The sequence below is a fragment of the Myxocyprinus asiaticus genome, chromosome 21 (assembly GCF_019703515.2).
Source record: "Myxocyprinus asiaticus isolate MX2 ecotype Aquarium Trade chromosome 21, UBuf_Myxa_2, whole genome shotgun sequence".
Classification (NCBI taxonomy): Eukaryota; Metazoa; Chordata; class Actinopteri; order Cypriniformes; family Catostomidae; genus Myxocyprinus; species Myxocyprinus asiaticus.
Window position 1 is genome coordinate 19,756,427 of NC_059364.1, and position 15,946 is coordinate 19,772,372.

General features: G+C 39.7%; 1 protein-coding gene across 8 annotated transcripts in view; it reads right to left on the minus strand.

The window, feature by feature from the left end:
* The window catches only part of LOC127411905 (transforming acidic coiled-coil-containing protein 2-like), a 67,283-nt gene that overhangs the window by 16,178 nt on the left and 35,159 nt on the right, over positions 1–15,946 (minus strand). For 5 of the 8 annotated variants that reach the window (XM_051647789.1, XM_051647788.1, XM_051647787.1 and 2 more), the window contains exons 4-12: positions 10,152–10,279; positions 9,891–9,920; positions 6,431–7,877; positions 4,906–4,966; positions 4,501–4,759; positions 3,807–3,856; positions 3,582–3,691; positions 2,642–2,780; positions 2,084–2,218 (exon numbers count right to left, since the gene is read on the minus strand). In XM_051647789.1, the coding sequence (XP_051503749.1) occupies positions 2,084–2,218; positions 2,642–2,780; positions 3,582–3,691; positions 3,807–3,856; positions 4,501–4,759; positions 4,906–4,966; positions 6,431–7,877; positions 9,891–9,920; positions 10,152–10,279 (2,359 nt within the window). Of the gene's footprint in view, positions 1–658; positions 752–2,083; positions 2,219–2,641; positions 2,781–3,581; positions 3,692–3,806; positions 3,857–4,500; positions 4,760–4,905; positions 4,967–6,430; positions 7,878–9,890; positions 9,921–10,151; positions 10,280–15,946 lie in introns of all 8 variants that reach the window. The other 3 variants (XM_051647791.1, XM_051647783.1, XM_051647790.1) reach the window with 3 other exon arrangements.

Genomic DNA, 15,946 nt, shown 5'->3' on the forward strand with positions numbered 1-15,946 from the left:
TACAGATCTGTATCAACATATCTACAGAACAAAATTTAATTTCTATCATAAATTTCTCACCCTCATGTTGTTCCAACCCCATATGACTTTCTTTCTTCTGCAGAACACAAAAAGAGATGTTGAACAGAGAGTTACCATTCACTTTGAAAGTAAATGGTGACTAAGGCTAACATTCTGCCTAATATCTCCTTTTGTGTTGCACAGAAAAATAAGGTCATAAGGGAACAATATGAGGGCGAGTAAACGATAATAGATTTTTCATTTTTGAGTGGACTATCCCTATATTTTTTATTAAAGTAGGGTTCCAAGTCACATTGATCTTTGTCTCTATGCATCTCATGTCCAGGCAAACATGCAGGATTGTCACAAAGCCTTGGGAGAAGACACACCGCTCTTGCTCAAGAGGGTGCTGGATTGGGAGAGAGTAGCACCAATCAGGGGGCAGGGGCCAAGTTAGAGATATCAGATGGGGAGAACCAGAGGGTGAGATGTCACATCCACAGTATGGTGAGGTAGTTTATGGGTTGGGTATGTATTCACACTCATCCTAAAGGTGCAGTCAGGTGGCTAAGTTCAGATGGGGATATCACACACACATGCTAATACTCTCTCACACCCACGCTCACACACACAGGTGCGAGCTGGCTCAGTGCAGTACCTGAGGGGACACAGTGGACAAAGAGGGGCTCTGAGAGATGTTTTTGGCTACCTGTAGAGCCTCTATCCTCAGAGCTGCGAGCACCAGCTCCTCCTGGGTCATGGGGGAGAGGAGGAGGGAAGGAAAGGGGCAGTGACCCATGGAGTGGGGGCAGGGGGCAAGGAGGAAAAGAAGGGTTAGAGTTAAACTGCCCCCACTCAAATACTAAACCTGAGGGGAAAAAACGTACATACACACAGACAGACACTCAAACATTTCACTATGAAAGTTATGAATGAGGTCAGATCCATCCATCCTTCTCAAGATTTTTATTACTAGGGGTATACTTAATTTTTCTGCATGCTGTTCTGTCTCATCCACGGTGAAGTGTTAAGCCTTTCAATGTAAGCTCTTTTCAGGGCAAGCCATTCGGACGTATTCTGCACACGCAAACTATGACTGCTGTACTGTGGTGACGATGCGCAAAGACGCAGATTGTCCGCATGTTTAGAAAAGATACACAAGATGTATTGGCATGCAGAAAACTAAAGTATACTTTGGCCTTTAAAGTTCTAGTAGTTTTGCATAGCCTGACTAATGTTTTGACTAACTGCATAAAGTCTGGTCCACATTGCAGCTTATTCTGGCCAAGAGACGCTCACTTAGCTAGAAACAGACCATCTCACCGACATGTAAAGCGACAAATCATAGTCCATTTTGTTTTAATGTGTCATTTAGGGCAGGGTTTATCTAAAATAGATTAAACCGTAATAACAGACTGATTTTATGCAATTTATGCAAATAATGGGGCAGTAGTCCATTGGCATAATTTCTCTCCATCCAAAAGTACTAATAAATACATATGAGTACTGATTATTTCACAGTCCTAACTCAGGTAACCCAGCAGAATATACAGTTCTGTTCATGGATATCTAGTTTACTTGCTACTAAATGTCAGACATATACAGCAATTAGTACTTCCTCAAAAATGCTCATTGTATCATCCTGGTACCTTGTGGACATGACTCGGTTTTCAGGCAGACTTATATAAAAAAATGTGTGTGCCCTTACTCCCGGAAGTTGCATAAAGACAGACAATCGGATTTGAGCTTGCTAGATTGAGAAAGAGCTTTCCAGATTTGTGTGCGATATGCATTAGACGGACACTGAATGGACTGTGGGCAGTTTATGGACATGTAATTTGAGACTGAGAGTAAACATCTTCTGACCCCAACATACAGTAAGAAGACAAAACAACCTTGAACAAAGAAAATGAGAGACAAAACAAAAAGGCAAACAAGGTACATAAAAAACAACTGGGGGACAAACAAACACACAGTAAAACACAGCTGAGGGAAGATATACACACACTCACAAACAGTCACACATTGCAGCACATGTCCTGAGGAGAATAGATAGTTGGCAAGCAGGCTTCTCTCTACACACCTGCAGTTTTTGTGCGAAGGCAGCGGGGTTGGTCTCTGCCAGGTCAGGCTCCAGGTAGCTGAGAGGGGAAGTTGAATCAGACACCCTGTCTAAGAGGGGCAGATCTGAGGTGTCCATGGGGCCCTGGACAACGGACTGTAGTGGGACAGAGAGCAGGAGAGGGACACGAGGAGTGGGAGGTGTCTGGGTGTCAGTGAGGCAAAGCAAGCTCTTATTTAGCCTAGTGCATCATAACACTTCTACAATGGCTTTTTGAGGTCTATGAATTAATATTATGCAATGATGATTTTTGTCAAGACATCTTATGTCATGTAATATAAGCTGTACGGAAAGCATAAGAATCATCTGGCCTCCCTATTTAGACTGAAAATGAAAATGTAGTTTGACTGTAAATGCAATGCAATGTAAATTTAAAAAAAAGAATTGCTCCATCTTCACAAATGTGTTACACCTGTCCAAGACTGTACAGTATATACTCCACATCTGAGGTAATGAAATAAATGCACTCTTTACAATGGTATTGACCTATGTTTCAGTGTTTGATTGGTTTGCACTTACCGCTCCATCTCTCTCATTGCTCTGTGCTCGACTCTCCCTCTTTCTGCTTTTCTCTGAGGCCATGGGCTCACGAGTGCCACGTGGTGGCAGCACAGGTGATTTTCCCTGCGAGATCTGAGCCTCCATCTCCTCAAAGCTCCTGTGAAGAATTAGATAAACACAATTAAGCACAATGAATACACTACCAATTTAAATACATTGTTTTAAAGACCCCATGAATGCTTAATTTATATTTAGCCATTTATATTGTAGTAAACAAAATTACATTTTAGCAGATACTGTGTGTTTTTTAAATGTACAGTCTTTCATATTTGGGAAAACTAAAAATGCTGAAGACTCATCCTGCAATCGGGGGTGTATACAAAAATATTCTCCAATAAATGGTCTGTAGAATGAGAATATCCCCACCCTCTAAATGCCACCTGCCAGGCCTATCCAGGCAGCAGTCAGGGAAAATATAAATCCATGTCGCTCTTGCAAGAGCCCTCCAAAAAAAAAAAAAAAAAAAAAAAACGCCCACTGTTGAAACATCTACTATAATATAATAAAACATTTTAAACTTATATGTTGCTGTTCAAAATGTTAATTTCCTCAGAATACATGGCAACTTTTGAATGGCTGTCAGAGAAAAAAGGCTTTTCGCCAGTATAATGATGAGATTATGGCATCAATCATTTGGGGCTATAGCGAACTGCCAAAGCATACCAACCAAACCCTGGCACCTTATTTGCAATCTGTTGCAATTTGTTGTAAATTATTATTAATGGCTGTAATAAAAACTAAAGCCTATTGAAACTTGGATTGGACTGGACAAAAAAAAGGAACCATTCCTGCACAAACTTCATGTTTCAATCTGAAATATGCCAACACAGGACAGAAAACTGCACTTGTAAAGCAATTTCATGGGGTCCAAGTAATTGTGTATGTGTGTGTAGTTTACCCAGTGCAGGGTGAGTTAGGCTCTGAATCATGCATGCTAGAGCTCTTCTTTGAACTGTCATTCACAGAGTCCAGCTTTAGGTACAGTGAGGGTTTCTTCATTAAAAGGGGCTGTAAACAAACACATATACTGTATGTACTTACACAAACACAAAGGACTGTAATCTAGCATTAGTTCAGTTTCTGTCACACACATTGTCTGTCTATGGGTCAGGTAGATACTTACAAGTGTAGAGGAACCAATCTTGTCCATGTACTCAATTTCAAAGTCTGTAACTGCAGAGTAGACATCAGAGGAAATGAAAGATGTAAAAAGTAAAGGCTCAATTAAGGCTTGGAAATATTATATGGCTTACAAAATCAAGAACATTCTTTCTACGCCGATCATCAGTTAACCAACTGAAAAGACCAACATGAGAGTGACACTATAATTCATCTGCTCCTCTACCAGTGACCCAGTTAGTTTCAAACAGAAACTGCCCCAGGGTTTAACTGGTTCCCTGTAGGTCAAAGGCCAATAAAATGGGTCAGTGTGAGGTAATTTGGGGTTGCAGCCAAAGAAGGATCATTAACACCGTTGAATTGGTTAGAAATTAACACCGTTGAATTGATTAGAAATTGTTTTGAGATATTTGAGAAAACCAAAACTACAGAAATGCCAGTGCTATTCATCCAAGAGCTCTACATACATTTAAAACCTGGAAGTAATTTAGCACCAGAGGCATTAGGCCAAAACGAAAATATTTTGCACTGCGTGGGGGGGGGGCAAAATTAGCCAAACACAACAAATGTGTAGAACTTTGTGAATGATGAGTGTTACAATTCTGCTGAACTTTCTGCAGAGTTCTGAGGGTGCAAATTTTGTGTGGGCCTGCTCATAATTAGTGATGACGGAGTGATATGATGACTGATTAACTCACCATCATTTTGTGAGGGTAAACTGCACTCGTTGACAAAAGCTGTAAAGTCAGATGGCTGAGGAAAGTCTTGAGGGTCAGAGTTCAGCTCCACCTCCACGTCATGTCGAGTTGCCCATTTCTGACTGGTGGAGGAGGCAAGTTTCTCCTCGTCAGTGGCGTGATCCTGTGAAGGGTCAGGACTGGTGTCAGATGTGTGTTCCTGCAGGTGATGATGTGGGTGTGAGGTGGAGGGTGAGAGTGGAGAACACACAGGACAACACTGTTATGATATGAGGTGACAGCGAAGGGGACACACAGACCAACCTCACAATGAATGTCTGCATTGATGACTGTGCCATAGTGAGTGTGATTGCGTGCATGTGTACAAATGTGCATGTGTGATTTTGTGCTTGCGTTTGAACTCACTTGTGCAGACTGCTCAGTAATCGGAGACCTCTTTGGTGACTTCTTCACTCTAAAAGTGTTACTGTTCAAGAAAACAAGACAAGTTTTGTTAAGTGCTGTGCTAAGAGAATCAACTTGGAATAATAGACAAAACATCTTTTATTGGGACATTCCAGCGTGTTTTGTGTTTTCCAGCTAATATGCATATAAATCTTGTAAGTCTCCACCAACCACCCTGTTCATGGTACACAACATTTCTTTAAGAGATAAAGTTAGTTTTCTATTTTAATTGAATCATACATACCTGCTGTGTTGTTCTGATAAATGTTTAAGAAAACCTTTGAACAAGTAATTCTACCAGTAAATGGTGCTGTTTATAATTAAGAATTAAATCTTATGAGTTAGTTAATATCTTAATAGTGCAGAATAATATGGATTACATAAAGATTACATTATGATGAGTGCTTCTATTAGTTTCATATATGAATGTTACATTGTGCTGTTTGTATTTTTTTATGTAAACATAGACCATTTGCTTTGTTCCGAAATGGGGACTAAATTGTTACAATGTTGCATTTTCTTTTTGGTTCGGTTCGCTTTCACAAGGCAACGTTTAAAAACGGACCAAAACTATGTAAATAAAAGTCACATGCGAGCAAGCTGTCCCCTTATTGGTCACTATGTTTGTGCGCTGTTCCAGGATTAAGCTCAACCATTGAAATACCAGTTAAAATTATATGCCTGCAAAAAATGTGTCAACCATTACAAATTTTAGAGAATTTTCGAGCGTCGCCAGTTAGAGGTTGTTCTCCATATATAAATTAACCGTCAGTCAGATGGATATGAGTTGTAAAGTTTCCGTCATGGTTATTTTTATCCATCATTATTTGCTTTTGCATTATTTCTCCATTGAAATGTGCCTGTTCTCCAATTTGTATTTGGAGCACTAACTGGCGATGCTGGAAAATCCTCTAAAAAACTTTTGGGTTGAAAATGTTTTTACAGGCATATAATTTTAACTGGTGTATCAATGGATGACCTTAATCCTGGAACAGCGAACAAACGTAGTGACCAATAAGGGGACAGCTTGCTCACATTTGACTTTTATTTAGATTCAGTTTTGAAATGTTGCCTTGTGAAAGTGAACCGAACCATGAAGAAAATGCAACATTGTAACAATTTAGTCCCTGTTTTGTAACAAAGTAAACGGTCTACAAGTCTGAAAAATATTTGTTTTTTTCTGAAATAAGTTGTTATTACTGATGCTGATTTATTTCATCTCTCTACTTACGAGAAACAACAGAGAGAAGAGAAATTGCTGGACTTCCTGTTATACATAAGATCAACATAAAGACAGGTGACAGAGAGGCTGACACACTCAGTAACAAGTACTGACAGACACAGTCAACCACACACATCCAGAAAGATACAAGGAAACACGAGAACATTTGAATGACAAGCATTGTACACAGTGCACAAGAGAAAGACAACAACAGAACAGCACACATTATGCCAACATTTAATGAGAAAATGGCTGCAGACTTACGATTTTAGAGGCTTCTTCTTAATTTTGGCAGGTTTGTTCTGGTTGTGGTCCTCCAATTCAACAATGTTATCATTGTCATTGTCATTGTCATTGGTGGACAGGTCAAAAGAGGCAGCCTCCGGAGGCGAGTTTCCTATCTTTCTGGATGGTTTAAAGGGATCGTCATCATAGGAGTGTGTGTCAAAACTATAGGTTCCTCCAGACAGGTGCGGAGAGTTGGGGATGCCGCTGTTTGAAGAAAATGGGTTAAAATTAGGGTCATCCCACTTGCTTGGGTCAAAGTTGTATGACGCCTTGGGGATAGGGATTTCATCATTGTCATTTGAAAGCAGTTGGTTAGGTGCATTGTCTAGCTGCTCTGTCTGATGTGGAGGGGCCTTCTTAATTCCCAGTTTTGGCTTTCTAATGGGCATCTTGGCTCCTGGCTTCTTGCCCAGTTTTTTGGGTGGAGGAGTGATGCGTTGCGCCTCTCCACTGTCTTCTGAATAGTCAAACTCCAGTCTGACTGGTTGACGCTTGACGATTGGCTGTTCCTCGAGCCTGAGAGGTTGCTCTGTAGGGGATGGGGCACGGGGCTCCTCTACAGCAACAGGGGCGCTTTGACAGGAGTCTGACACTGATGTAAAGTCAGGTTTCCGGCCCAAAAATGGCGAGCTTTCAAATTTACTGTCTCTTGTACAGAATGGGTCAATGTTCTCAAAGTTGTCCGGATTCCATTTGTAGGAGGCACTGGGAGGGATAGGTAATTCCTCGTTAGGGACAGCTGGGGCCTCAGGTATTGGATCAGGAACCTCTGTTTGGAGCTGAGCTGATATTGAGGCAGGAGCTGTTGTGAACTCCTCAGCCAAAGGTGGAGGACTCTCCACTCGAGATTTTAGCCTGTTCCTCCTTAAGGTACCAGCAGGGCTAGCACTAGGGCTGGGTGAGGCACTGGCCCTCTCTTGAGTTTGCAAGGGGCTTTCAGCATGGGATTTCCCCGTCTTCTTCTCTTCCGGTGTGCTGCTAGAAGAAGCAGGTTTGGGTGAGGAATGCTCTGGGTTTGAGTTCTGCCTTGAAAGAGGCTTCTTCTTCAGAGAAACTGGACGGGTCTTCTTTGCTCTGCGGAGGGTTCCAGGTGCACTCTCGGTTCCTGCACTGAAGGACTCTGTTCGTGGGTGAAATGGTTTGTCAGACGTACCTCCTGAGGATTTGTCTCCTGGGCTCTCTAAGTCACTACACTGTAGGCTTAGAGAACGGGTAAGAGGAGCACGATCCTGTCGGCTTGGTGGCCCATACTCAAAATTTGATTCTGGGAAGGGGTCGGAAGCAATTAAGTGGTCAAGGTTGTAGGTGCCGCTGGCAGCTATTGGTTTGTCCTCATCAAAGACAATAGATTGAGAGCGACAAGGAGGCCGAACAATTGATGTGTCTTGAGCTTCACTGGCAGAGGGGTCAACAGTGGAAGAGGCTGTAAAAACAGAGAAAGAATGACACTATTACATTTACATTTATTCATTTGGCAGACACTTTTATCCAAAGAAACTTACAAAAGAGGAAAAATACATCATAAGCGATTCATCTTAAGGAGACAGCAGTATGAAAAGTGCTGCATTACAAAGTTTCACTAGCATCAGAATAGTAGTATTTAAGACAGATTGGAGGGCAACAAGCACATATATATTTTTTATTTTATTTTTTATTTGTATTTAATTTTTTAATGCATGGTTAAGTGCTCATGGAAAAGAAGTTTTGTCTCTGTTAAACATTTGGACAAACAGAATTTGCTTTGAAGCAGTTCACAAAATAGGACTCACAGTACCATGTCTCACAGACATATTAATATAACTTGAGTTATATAAAAATTACAGACATTAATTGAAAAATTACAGAAGTAGTGTATAGAAGCAGATTGTTTGCTAGTGTTTTTTTTTTTTTTTTTTTTTCTTCTTCTTCTCTCTATAGCTCTGCAGCTGGAGACTATTTTTGGCCTTGTCTTGAGAAAGATTCAATGGTTGTACAGCACATCTCCACTAGAGGGAATGTGCATGGAGTATTCCAGTGGTTCCCAAACTTTTTACAGTGGCGTACCCCTCCAAACATTCAACATCCTTTCGCATACCCCCTCTCTAACGCATAGATAACATTCACACAATGTATTTTGAAAATATGTATATTTAACACAATTATCTTTGTAATACACCTCCCTTATATTAAACATGTTATATATGTACATGGTTGTACGTTATATTAATCATATACATACATATTGAATAAATGGCTTACCGATTGAGATGGGTATGCTAGATATGATATAACTGCATAACTTAAAATCTCATTGCGTCGCAGTACGCAAGAATAACGTTCGGTTCTGTGCCTGGAATTGCACATCATTGCAGGTATGGCATTGCCGGCCGACTTCGAGCATTGCGTTTAAGTATCTGTGCAATTTGCACGGTCAGCTCAAGGTGCTTTTTTATGTCACATCTGACACTGTTAGCAAGGTTCAGCTCATCTGCTTAAAAAACATCATGCAATAATGTAAAAACAAGTCTCTAGCGTGTGAGCAAATGTGAGTGAAAATTACTGCGTGTGAATGTGGAAAATTATTTGGCCACACCGGACGTCTGGCAACTGTCATCATAGCTTATGAACTTATACCATCAGAATCAAAACTCCCTATGCATCTAACCTTAAATACATATTACGTTTTAAACTGCGAAAAAAACAAACAAACAGACAAACAAAAACCGTGGACGACTGACATGTGCGAGTCTGGCAAAACAGTGAAGTATCAATTTTACTTGCTATCACTAAGCTATGTCACCTAGCAGTGTGCTGGTCTGGTGAAAAAGATACTTGTGTGACACACGACTCATTTTTAACCACAAAAGATAGGGTTATTTCATTGCATATGTATCTGACCTTTATGACACAACCATTTTGGTGTTTCTACACTAGGGGGCACACAAAATTATTTTTGCCAGTGAGAAATACATGAACTGGGTTTGAATGTTATTTTAGACTGTGATGAAATTAAAAGAACGGTAAATCTCAGAATTTTATTTGCGTACCCCCATTGTCACCTCACGTACCCCGAGAGGTATACGTATCCCAGTTGTGAAACACTGGAGTATTCCATAACAAAGAGCTGGGAGCAGGTAGTACTCCAGTCATTAATGGAAATGAAATTCCATGGCAGTCTTTTCCAGCTTTTTCTTGGAATTAATGTTTTTGTACAGAGCTACATGGAGGTAATTAACAAAATAAGTAAGAACTGTTAAAAAGGCATGAAAAGAAACTTGTATGATAGAATGAAGAAACATCTGTATTCTTTCAACTAAGCTCAAACCAACAAAAATTTGCTTTAACATATAAAGCTATTCTGATTCAGATTTCTTGTTCAAGCAACCTAATATTTGTGTTTTTCATTACATTTCCTGGGTTCCTGAAAACTAAAAGCATAGTTACATAATTTACTCACCTTCTCGTTGTTCCAAAGATTTTCTTTCTTCTGTGCAACACAAAGGGAAATGTTAGGCTAAATGTTAGGGACAAACAGTCTCAGTCTTTATGAGAACAGTGTCAATATTCTTCTAAATTTCTCATGTGTTCCACGGACAAATGCCATGAGGGTGAAAAAATGATGACAGTATTTTCATTTTTAGGTGAAATAACACTTAAAGATAATTTGTGCTGCGTGTTGCGATGAAATGGAAGTCCAACCGTAGCCCCTCTCTCTCACCTGTATGTCCTAAAGACAATGTCTCTGAGCAGGTGCCAGGTAGCTCTGTTGCGGGCAATGGTGGGGAAGCAGACTTCACAGGGGTAGTGGACTCAGGGGTTTCGAATGCTCCATCTGAGTCTGAGCTCCTACAGAAGAGAAAGAAGAGTAGATTAAATAATATCAAACATCGGATCTGGTTTGTCTCCATATAAACCTGTACATCCAATCATGCACTCAAATGTGGACAAACAAATTAATATCAGTTTATAAGGCAACATATAACTGGACATCATAGCTAATATTTACACTAGATGATCAAATAAATTAAGCTATTCCCATATTAAACAATCATTCATGGTGTTCCAAACCTTATAAACAAAGGCCTGCATCAGCATATGCTCCTTTCTATTAGTCCCTGGTAGATTATTATAGATGGAAATTAAAATGCTGAACCTGCAGCTAAGAGACCACTAAAGGAAGCTCAAACACGTATTCTCAGCTCAGCCGAGAATACGTGTTTGAGCTTATTTCTCTCACATTCACTATTTTAACTCATCATTTAATTTTTACCTACAAAATATCAAAGAGGAGGGCTCTTTGATCATTTGTGTACATATATAACACATTATATTGTAATTTTAACCCATACTGATAATTCCCAAGCAGATTTTTTTTACTTTGATATGACAAAATGTGGGCTTTTATGAGAAAAAAAAATTGCATCCAAAAAGACAGTTGGAGGTAGATAACAACATGTTGGATACATAGGTATACATTCAATAGCAGTTGAAATACAGCAACAAAGGCGTAGCCACAGACAGATGTGCAGACCCCCCCACCCAGTGTCACCGCATTAGTCCCTGTCCTTGATCGCCTCTCCCTGCAGTTACCCCACGCTCACCTCTGCCTGCCTTGGATCATGTAGTCATTTTTAGAGCTCCAGCTGAGGCGCCGGAGGAGCCGTAGAGTTGGGTCAGCTCCATCCTCTCCTGGTGTCCCACCCAGCAGAGTGTCCCAGCCCCAGCGAGCCCACTGCAGCGGAGACAGAGACTGCCATGCGCTCACTGCCATGTCTGCAGGCAATCACAGCTTAACCTAATGCTGATTACTCCTCTGTATCAATTTTAGCGTTTTATGCACTATGTCTCTTTCTCCCTTCTCTCCATGCCTCCTTTTTTAATATCCTGCACTCTCCCCGCTCTATCTGTCTCTTACCGATGGTGGGCTTTATCCCAATGGAACTGGTTGCAGATCCTCGCCTCTTGCAGACTCACTGCACCTCTCTCTCTCTCTCTCCCTCCAGTCTCAGACACATTTTCCCTCCCCCACAGTGAGCAGAAAAGCAGACTTCCCACTCTGGCTGCTGTAGTTTAAGGATACATACTCAAAGATAGCAAAAGCAGTTTTTTTCTGCCTAAATTTTAAGCATTTTCTTTCCCCCTCTTGCCCATCTTTGTCTCTCTATCTCTCAGGCCACATGCACACTAATCTGTTTTAAATGTACGTTTTCCATTTCTTAAGGTCATCGTTTTCCAAAGTTTGCAGTACTAGAAAGCGTTTTTAAATGCCTCCATTTTCAGAGGAGGAAAATGCAATTCTAGTGTGGATGAGAGGTGTACACATAGCAAAATTAATGCATTTTCAAAAGAAAATGTAGTAGTGTGGATGTGGCTCTACTTCTCTGTGCTAGAGGCATACACTCAGTTTTGTTGCATCAAACTCTGATTAATGTATTGATGCCTTGACTTGAGTGCAGTGAACACACCTAGTCCCTGATAAAAAGAATATGTTGTGTTTTGGATGCTGGTGCCCATATTGGTGTGCTAGTGTCCCCATCAGTCTTTTCACTAGCTTAACCAGCAAGGCATCCTTGGTCAACCAGCTTTACCACCTAAGCTGGCTATGAAAAGCATGGCTTCACTGGTCCCAACCAGTTGGAACAGCACCAAAGCAGCATTCACCAGCCTAGACTGGTCAACGTTGGTCTTTTTAGCAGGTGTGATTTTCCATTTTATCTGAAAAGATCTAGTGCACACCTAACAAGCATAAACCACATAGAACTCTCAGCCCTTATTCACAGTAGTGCCATCTTTGATTTTTGATGGAAATGAAAATGAGGCTGTGAGGGATAGACCTGCCGTCTCTTCAATTACATGCTCTGTATAAAGCTATCAAAAAGCTCCTAGATCATGTTGTCTAGAGTTTTTTTGTCAACTGAAATTTCTTGGAAATATTTTTTTTTTTTTCAATGGTTAGCAGCGGAACAATCCAAAAACACTTTAAACAACTGTATAACCCATGGGAGAGACTGTACGTCTATCCCTCACAGCCTCGTTGTCATTGCTGTCAAAAATAAAGGTTGGCGCTGTTGTGACTAAGGTCTGTTGCTTCTACTTCATGGGATAGTTCACTCAAAAATGAAAATTCTGTGATTATTTAATCACCCTTACAATTTTTTGTTTCAAACCAATATGACTTTTTTTTCCTTTTCATGGAACACAAAATGTACAATGTTAGGGACTGACAGCCTCAGTTACAATTCACATTCATTGTATCCTTTTTCCATAAACTGGAAGTGAATGGTGACTGAGGCTTACATTCTCCCTAACATCTTTTGTGTTCCATGGAAGAAAGAAATTCATAAGGGTTTGGAACAACATGAGGGAGAGTAAATTATTTTTTGTAAACTATCTCTTTCACATTAATTATTTCAAAAGTGGTGACGTTCTCATGCACTTCCACGGTGCCAAATAATATTTTTCCAATAGTCTATAATGGGTGATCTATCAAGCAATGATTAATTAATTTACATACCTACAGTATATTTATAATACACGTAAATAAACATATAAAAGACTACAAATGTTTTCTCCTTGTCAGGACATTTGAGTTGCAGCAATACACAGAGTATATTAGCAAAATAGGTCATGCACACATACAGGTAACCTCAGCAGAGTGATTTGCAGGAAGTACTCATTACCTTTGCTGACCTGATCAGCCCACACAATGCTCCCTCCCACAACAGCAGAAGATGAGCAATAACATGATGTCATTCCAAATGCTTAAACTTACACTCTGCAAAAGGGGAACCCTGGGATCTTCACATGTGCAATGGTGGATCATTAGGGGTATAAATCAATGGACAAAACAGAGGTTCCAATAATATTCATACTGAGTAGTTCAATGCCAAGATCAGTGGTATTTCATGCCCTTATTTTATAGAGGAAATTAGAGCAATAAATATAATTATTTGATGTATGGCCATATGAAGGTTACAGTAAATCATTATGCAGATAATTATTCTGATTGAAAAGAACACTTTTTTTTTTTTTTAAAGAGAGAGATCCAGTCTAATTGTACAGCGTTCAGTGTGTTAATGGCACACTGAATTTGATGAGATGAGATAATTAACAGTTGATGAGCATTTCAGCCCTGTGTGAGGACATTTTCACATATCTGGCAAGCACACTGTTGCCATGGTGACAGTGCTCTCTAGACATATGCTCCCATGTGCTAGACAACACACATACTGGCAGCTTGCAGAAAATCTTGGCAGGAGCCTCAAACCCCCTTCTCTTTTGCACAAAGTCTGTTAGCACATATAAAAAAGGCATACCATTTATTTCGCAGTATGGGAAAATAAAAAGCAGATTTATTTCTGAAAAGTCTACTGTGGAAATTAGGTGGAACGTTGTATCATCAAGCTTATGCTCCCGTCGAGGGTTTTTTTTATTTTTTTAAAAAGAATGATTCTCCCACATCTTAGTCTTTATATCCAAAACTCCCCTCTAGACATAATACATATCTGTTTGTACTGAAATATCTTACTGAACATCTTTTATTACTGCCACTGATACAAGAGTATTTGCAAATATTCAATTGTAAATTGTAAATGCTGGACTGGTGCTTTGGCACAAAATAGGGTAATCATCTGACTATGACTGCTAGTATCTGCATATGCTACATGATCACATTTCTGCTTTTAGTAAACATATGCAATAAATAATACTTCAGATGTAATGTGAAAGGCAGAGGGGAAATGTAACAAGGAGGTGATTGGTTTTTGGGTGAGCCTGTCTGCCTGGAAACAGCCGAACTTTCTGGCACAGAACAGACAGTGCTGGGTTTCAGTCACAAACACTGCTGTGAGTGTGACAAAGCTAACCTGAATAAAAAATAAATAAATAAAAAGCTATTACTCTGACAGAGAGGAAATTAAGGAAATAACAAGAAGAAAGGTGTTATCGGTCATTAGCTATTACAATGAACTGCACTATATAAACTTCTGTGAAAGAATAAAGAAAATATTGCACACTGAGGTGAGGCAATACTGCATCAGATTGTATGCGATTGTAACTCTCCATCATTACAAGCATAATAATATTATAGTGACTTTAAAAATCTGATCTTGATAAATCTTGATCAAATCTTTAAAAATAAATAAATGGTGTAATTTGCCCATTTTATGCTGGAGGACAGAAAGTCTTTTCCCCCTATTGTGGTAATGACACAGAATGACCAGGAGAGGGAGACTAAAGAAAATAGTAACAGAGGGAGAGCGAAACTGGCTGTGCCTGAAATGAACACAGCCATGTTCCCTTCAACCTACTGTTTGTTTACCCTTCTTGCATGCCATGTTTCCATCCCTTAGAAGTCCCTAAAGTTCCATTTTTTATCTAGTGTCAGCAGTGTGTCCTTTTAAATTTTTACTGGTGATCATGTTTAATGAGTAGATCACTTCTTCTTTGGTGGTTTAACAACCAGAATTTAATGAAGATTTACACAGTGGCAGCAAGTTATCACCATATAATCTGATTAATCAGGTAAATCACAGAGGGTTATAATAAGTGTATAAATGTAATCCATGGCAGCTCAAGTTGCTGTTACTGTATATCAGTATGGAATGGATAAAAGCCTTACCGTCTTGATTATCCATGATTCAGTTTAAGATGAGACATAATGCGACACAAACACAAACACTACAGATATATTAGAGATTATTAAAGGTGAAGTGTGTAATTTCTGCACCACTAGAGTCACCAAACAGAATTGCCAAAATAATGAGTATAAACAACAGGTTTCCTGAACATTCTGCTATTGGTCAACAAACAGAACTTTTAACTTTTATCACTTTTAATTATCACATTTAAGCCTATTTAATATCTGAAATGCTGGATGTCAATAGAACAAAACAATTGTTTATAGAACAGCCATTAAAACTACAGGACCAAGGTTCCTCAGCAAAGAAATGTTTACTCTCTTCCTCTCTAAAAGGACGCAGTGATGTACCAGCTTTCACTACGAGAACATTCAAATAATTCAGGCATTCTCTCAATATTTTATATGTTCTGGTTCTCCTGCGGCACTGAGATTACTTCAGGGTCTCAGAGGCTTTAAGGAGTGTTGAGACAGACATGCAGACAGTACCAGACTCAGTCATACAGTATGCATGCATCATTAGATCTATCCGGGAAATCTCAAAACTGACTCATCCCATGTTGCTCATTTTGGAACAGGGTTGTCAAAAGACAAGGTGAAGATCTAATGGACTGTTTCATATGTACCCACTGAATGACAAAACCTTTTCATGAGCTTTGAGTTTTACAACAACATGTCCCAGATATCCAGGAAGTCACAGAAGTGGTGGTTAGCTAGAAAACATGTAAATGTGCATGCTAGTTAATGGCAATTAGTGGCAAACACACAGAGATGTTGAAATGTAGATCTGTGAATTCAAGTACAAGTCACATGTTTACACCCTCACAGAGTTGATGCTTAGCTTTGCATGAAATCTCTTACCTCAAACCTGATGG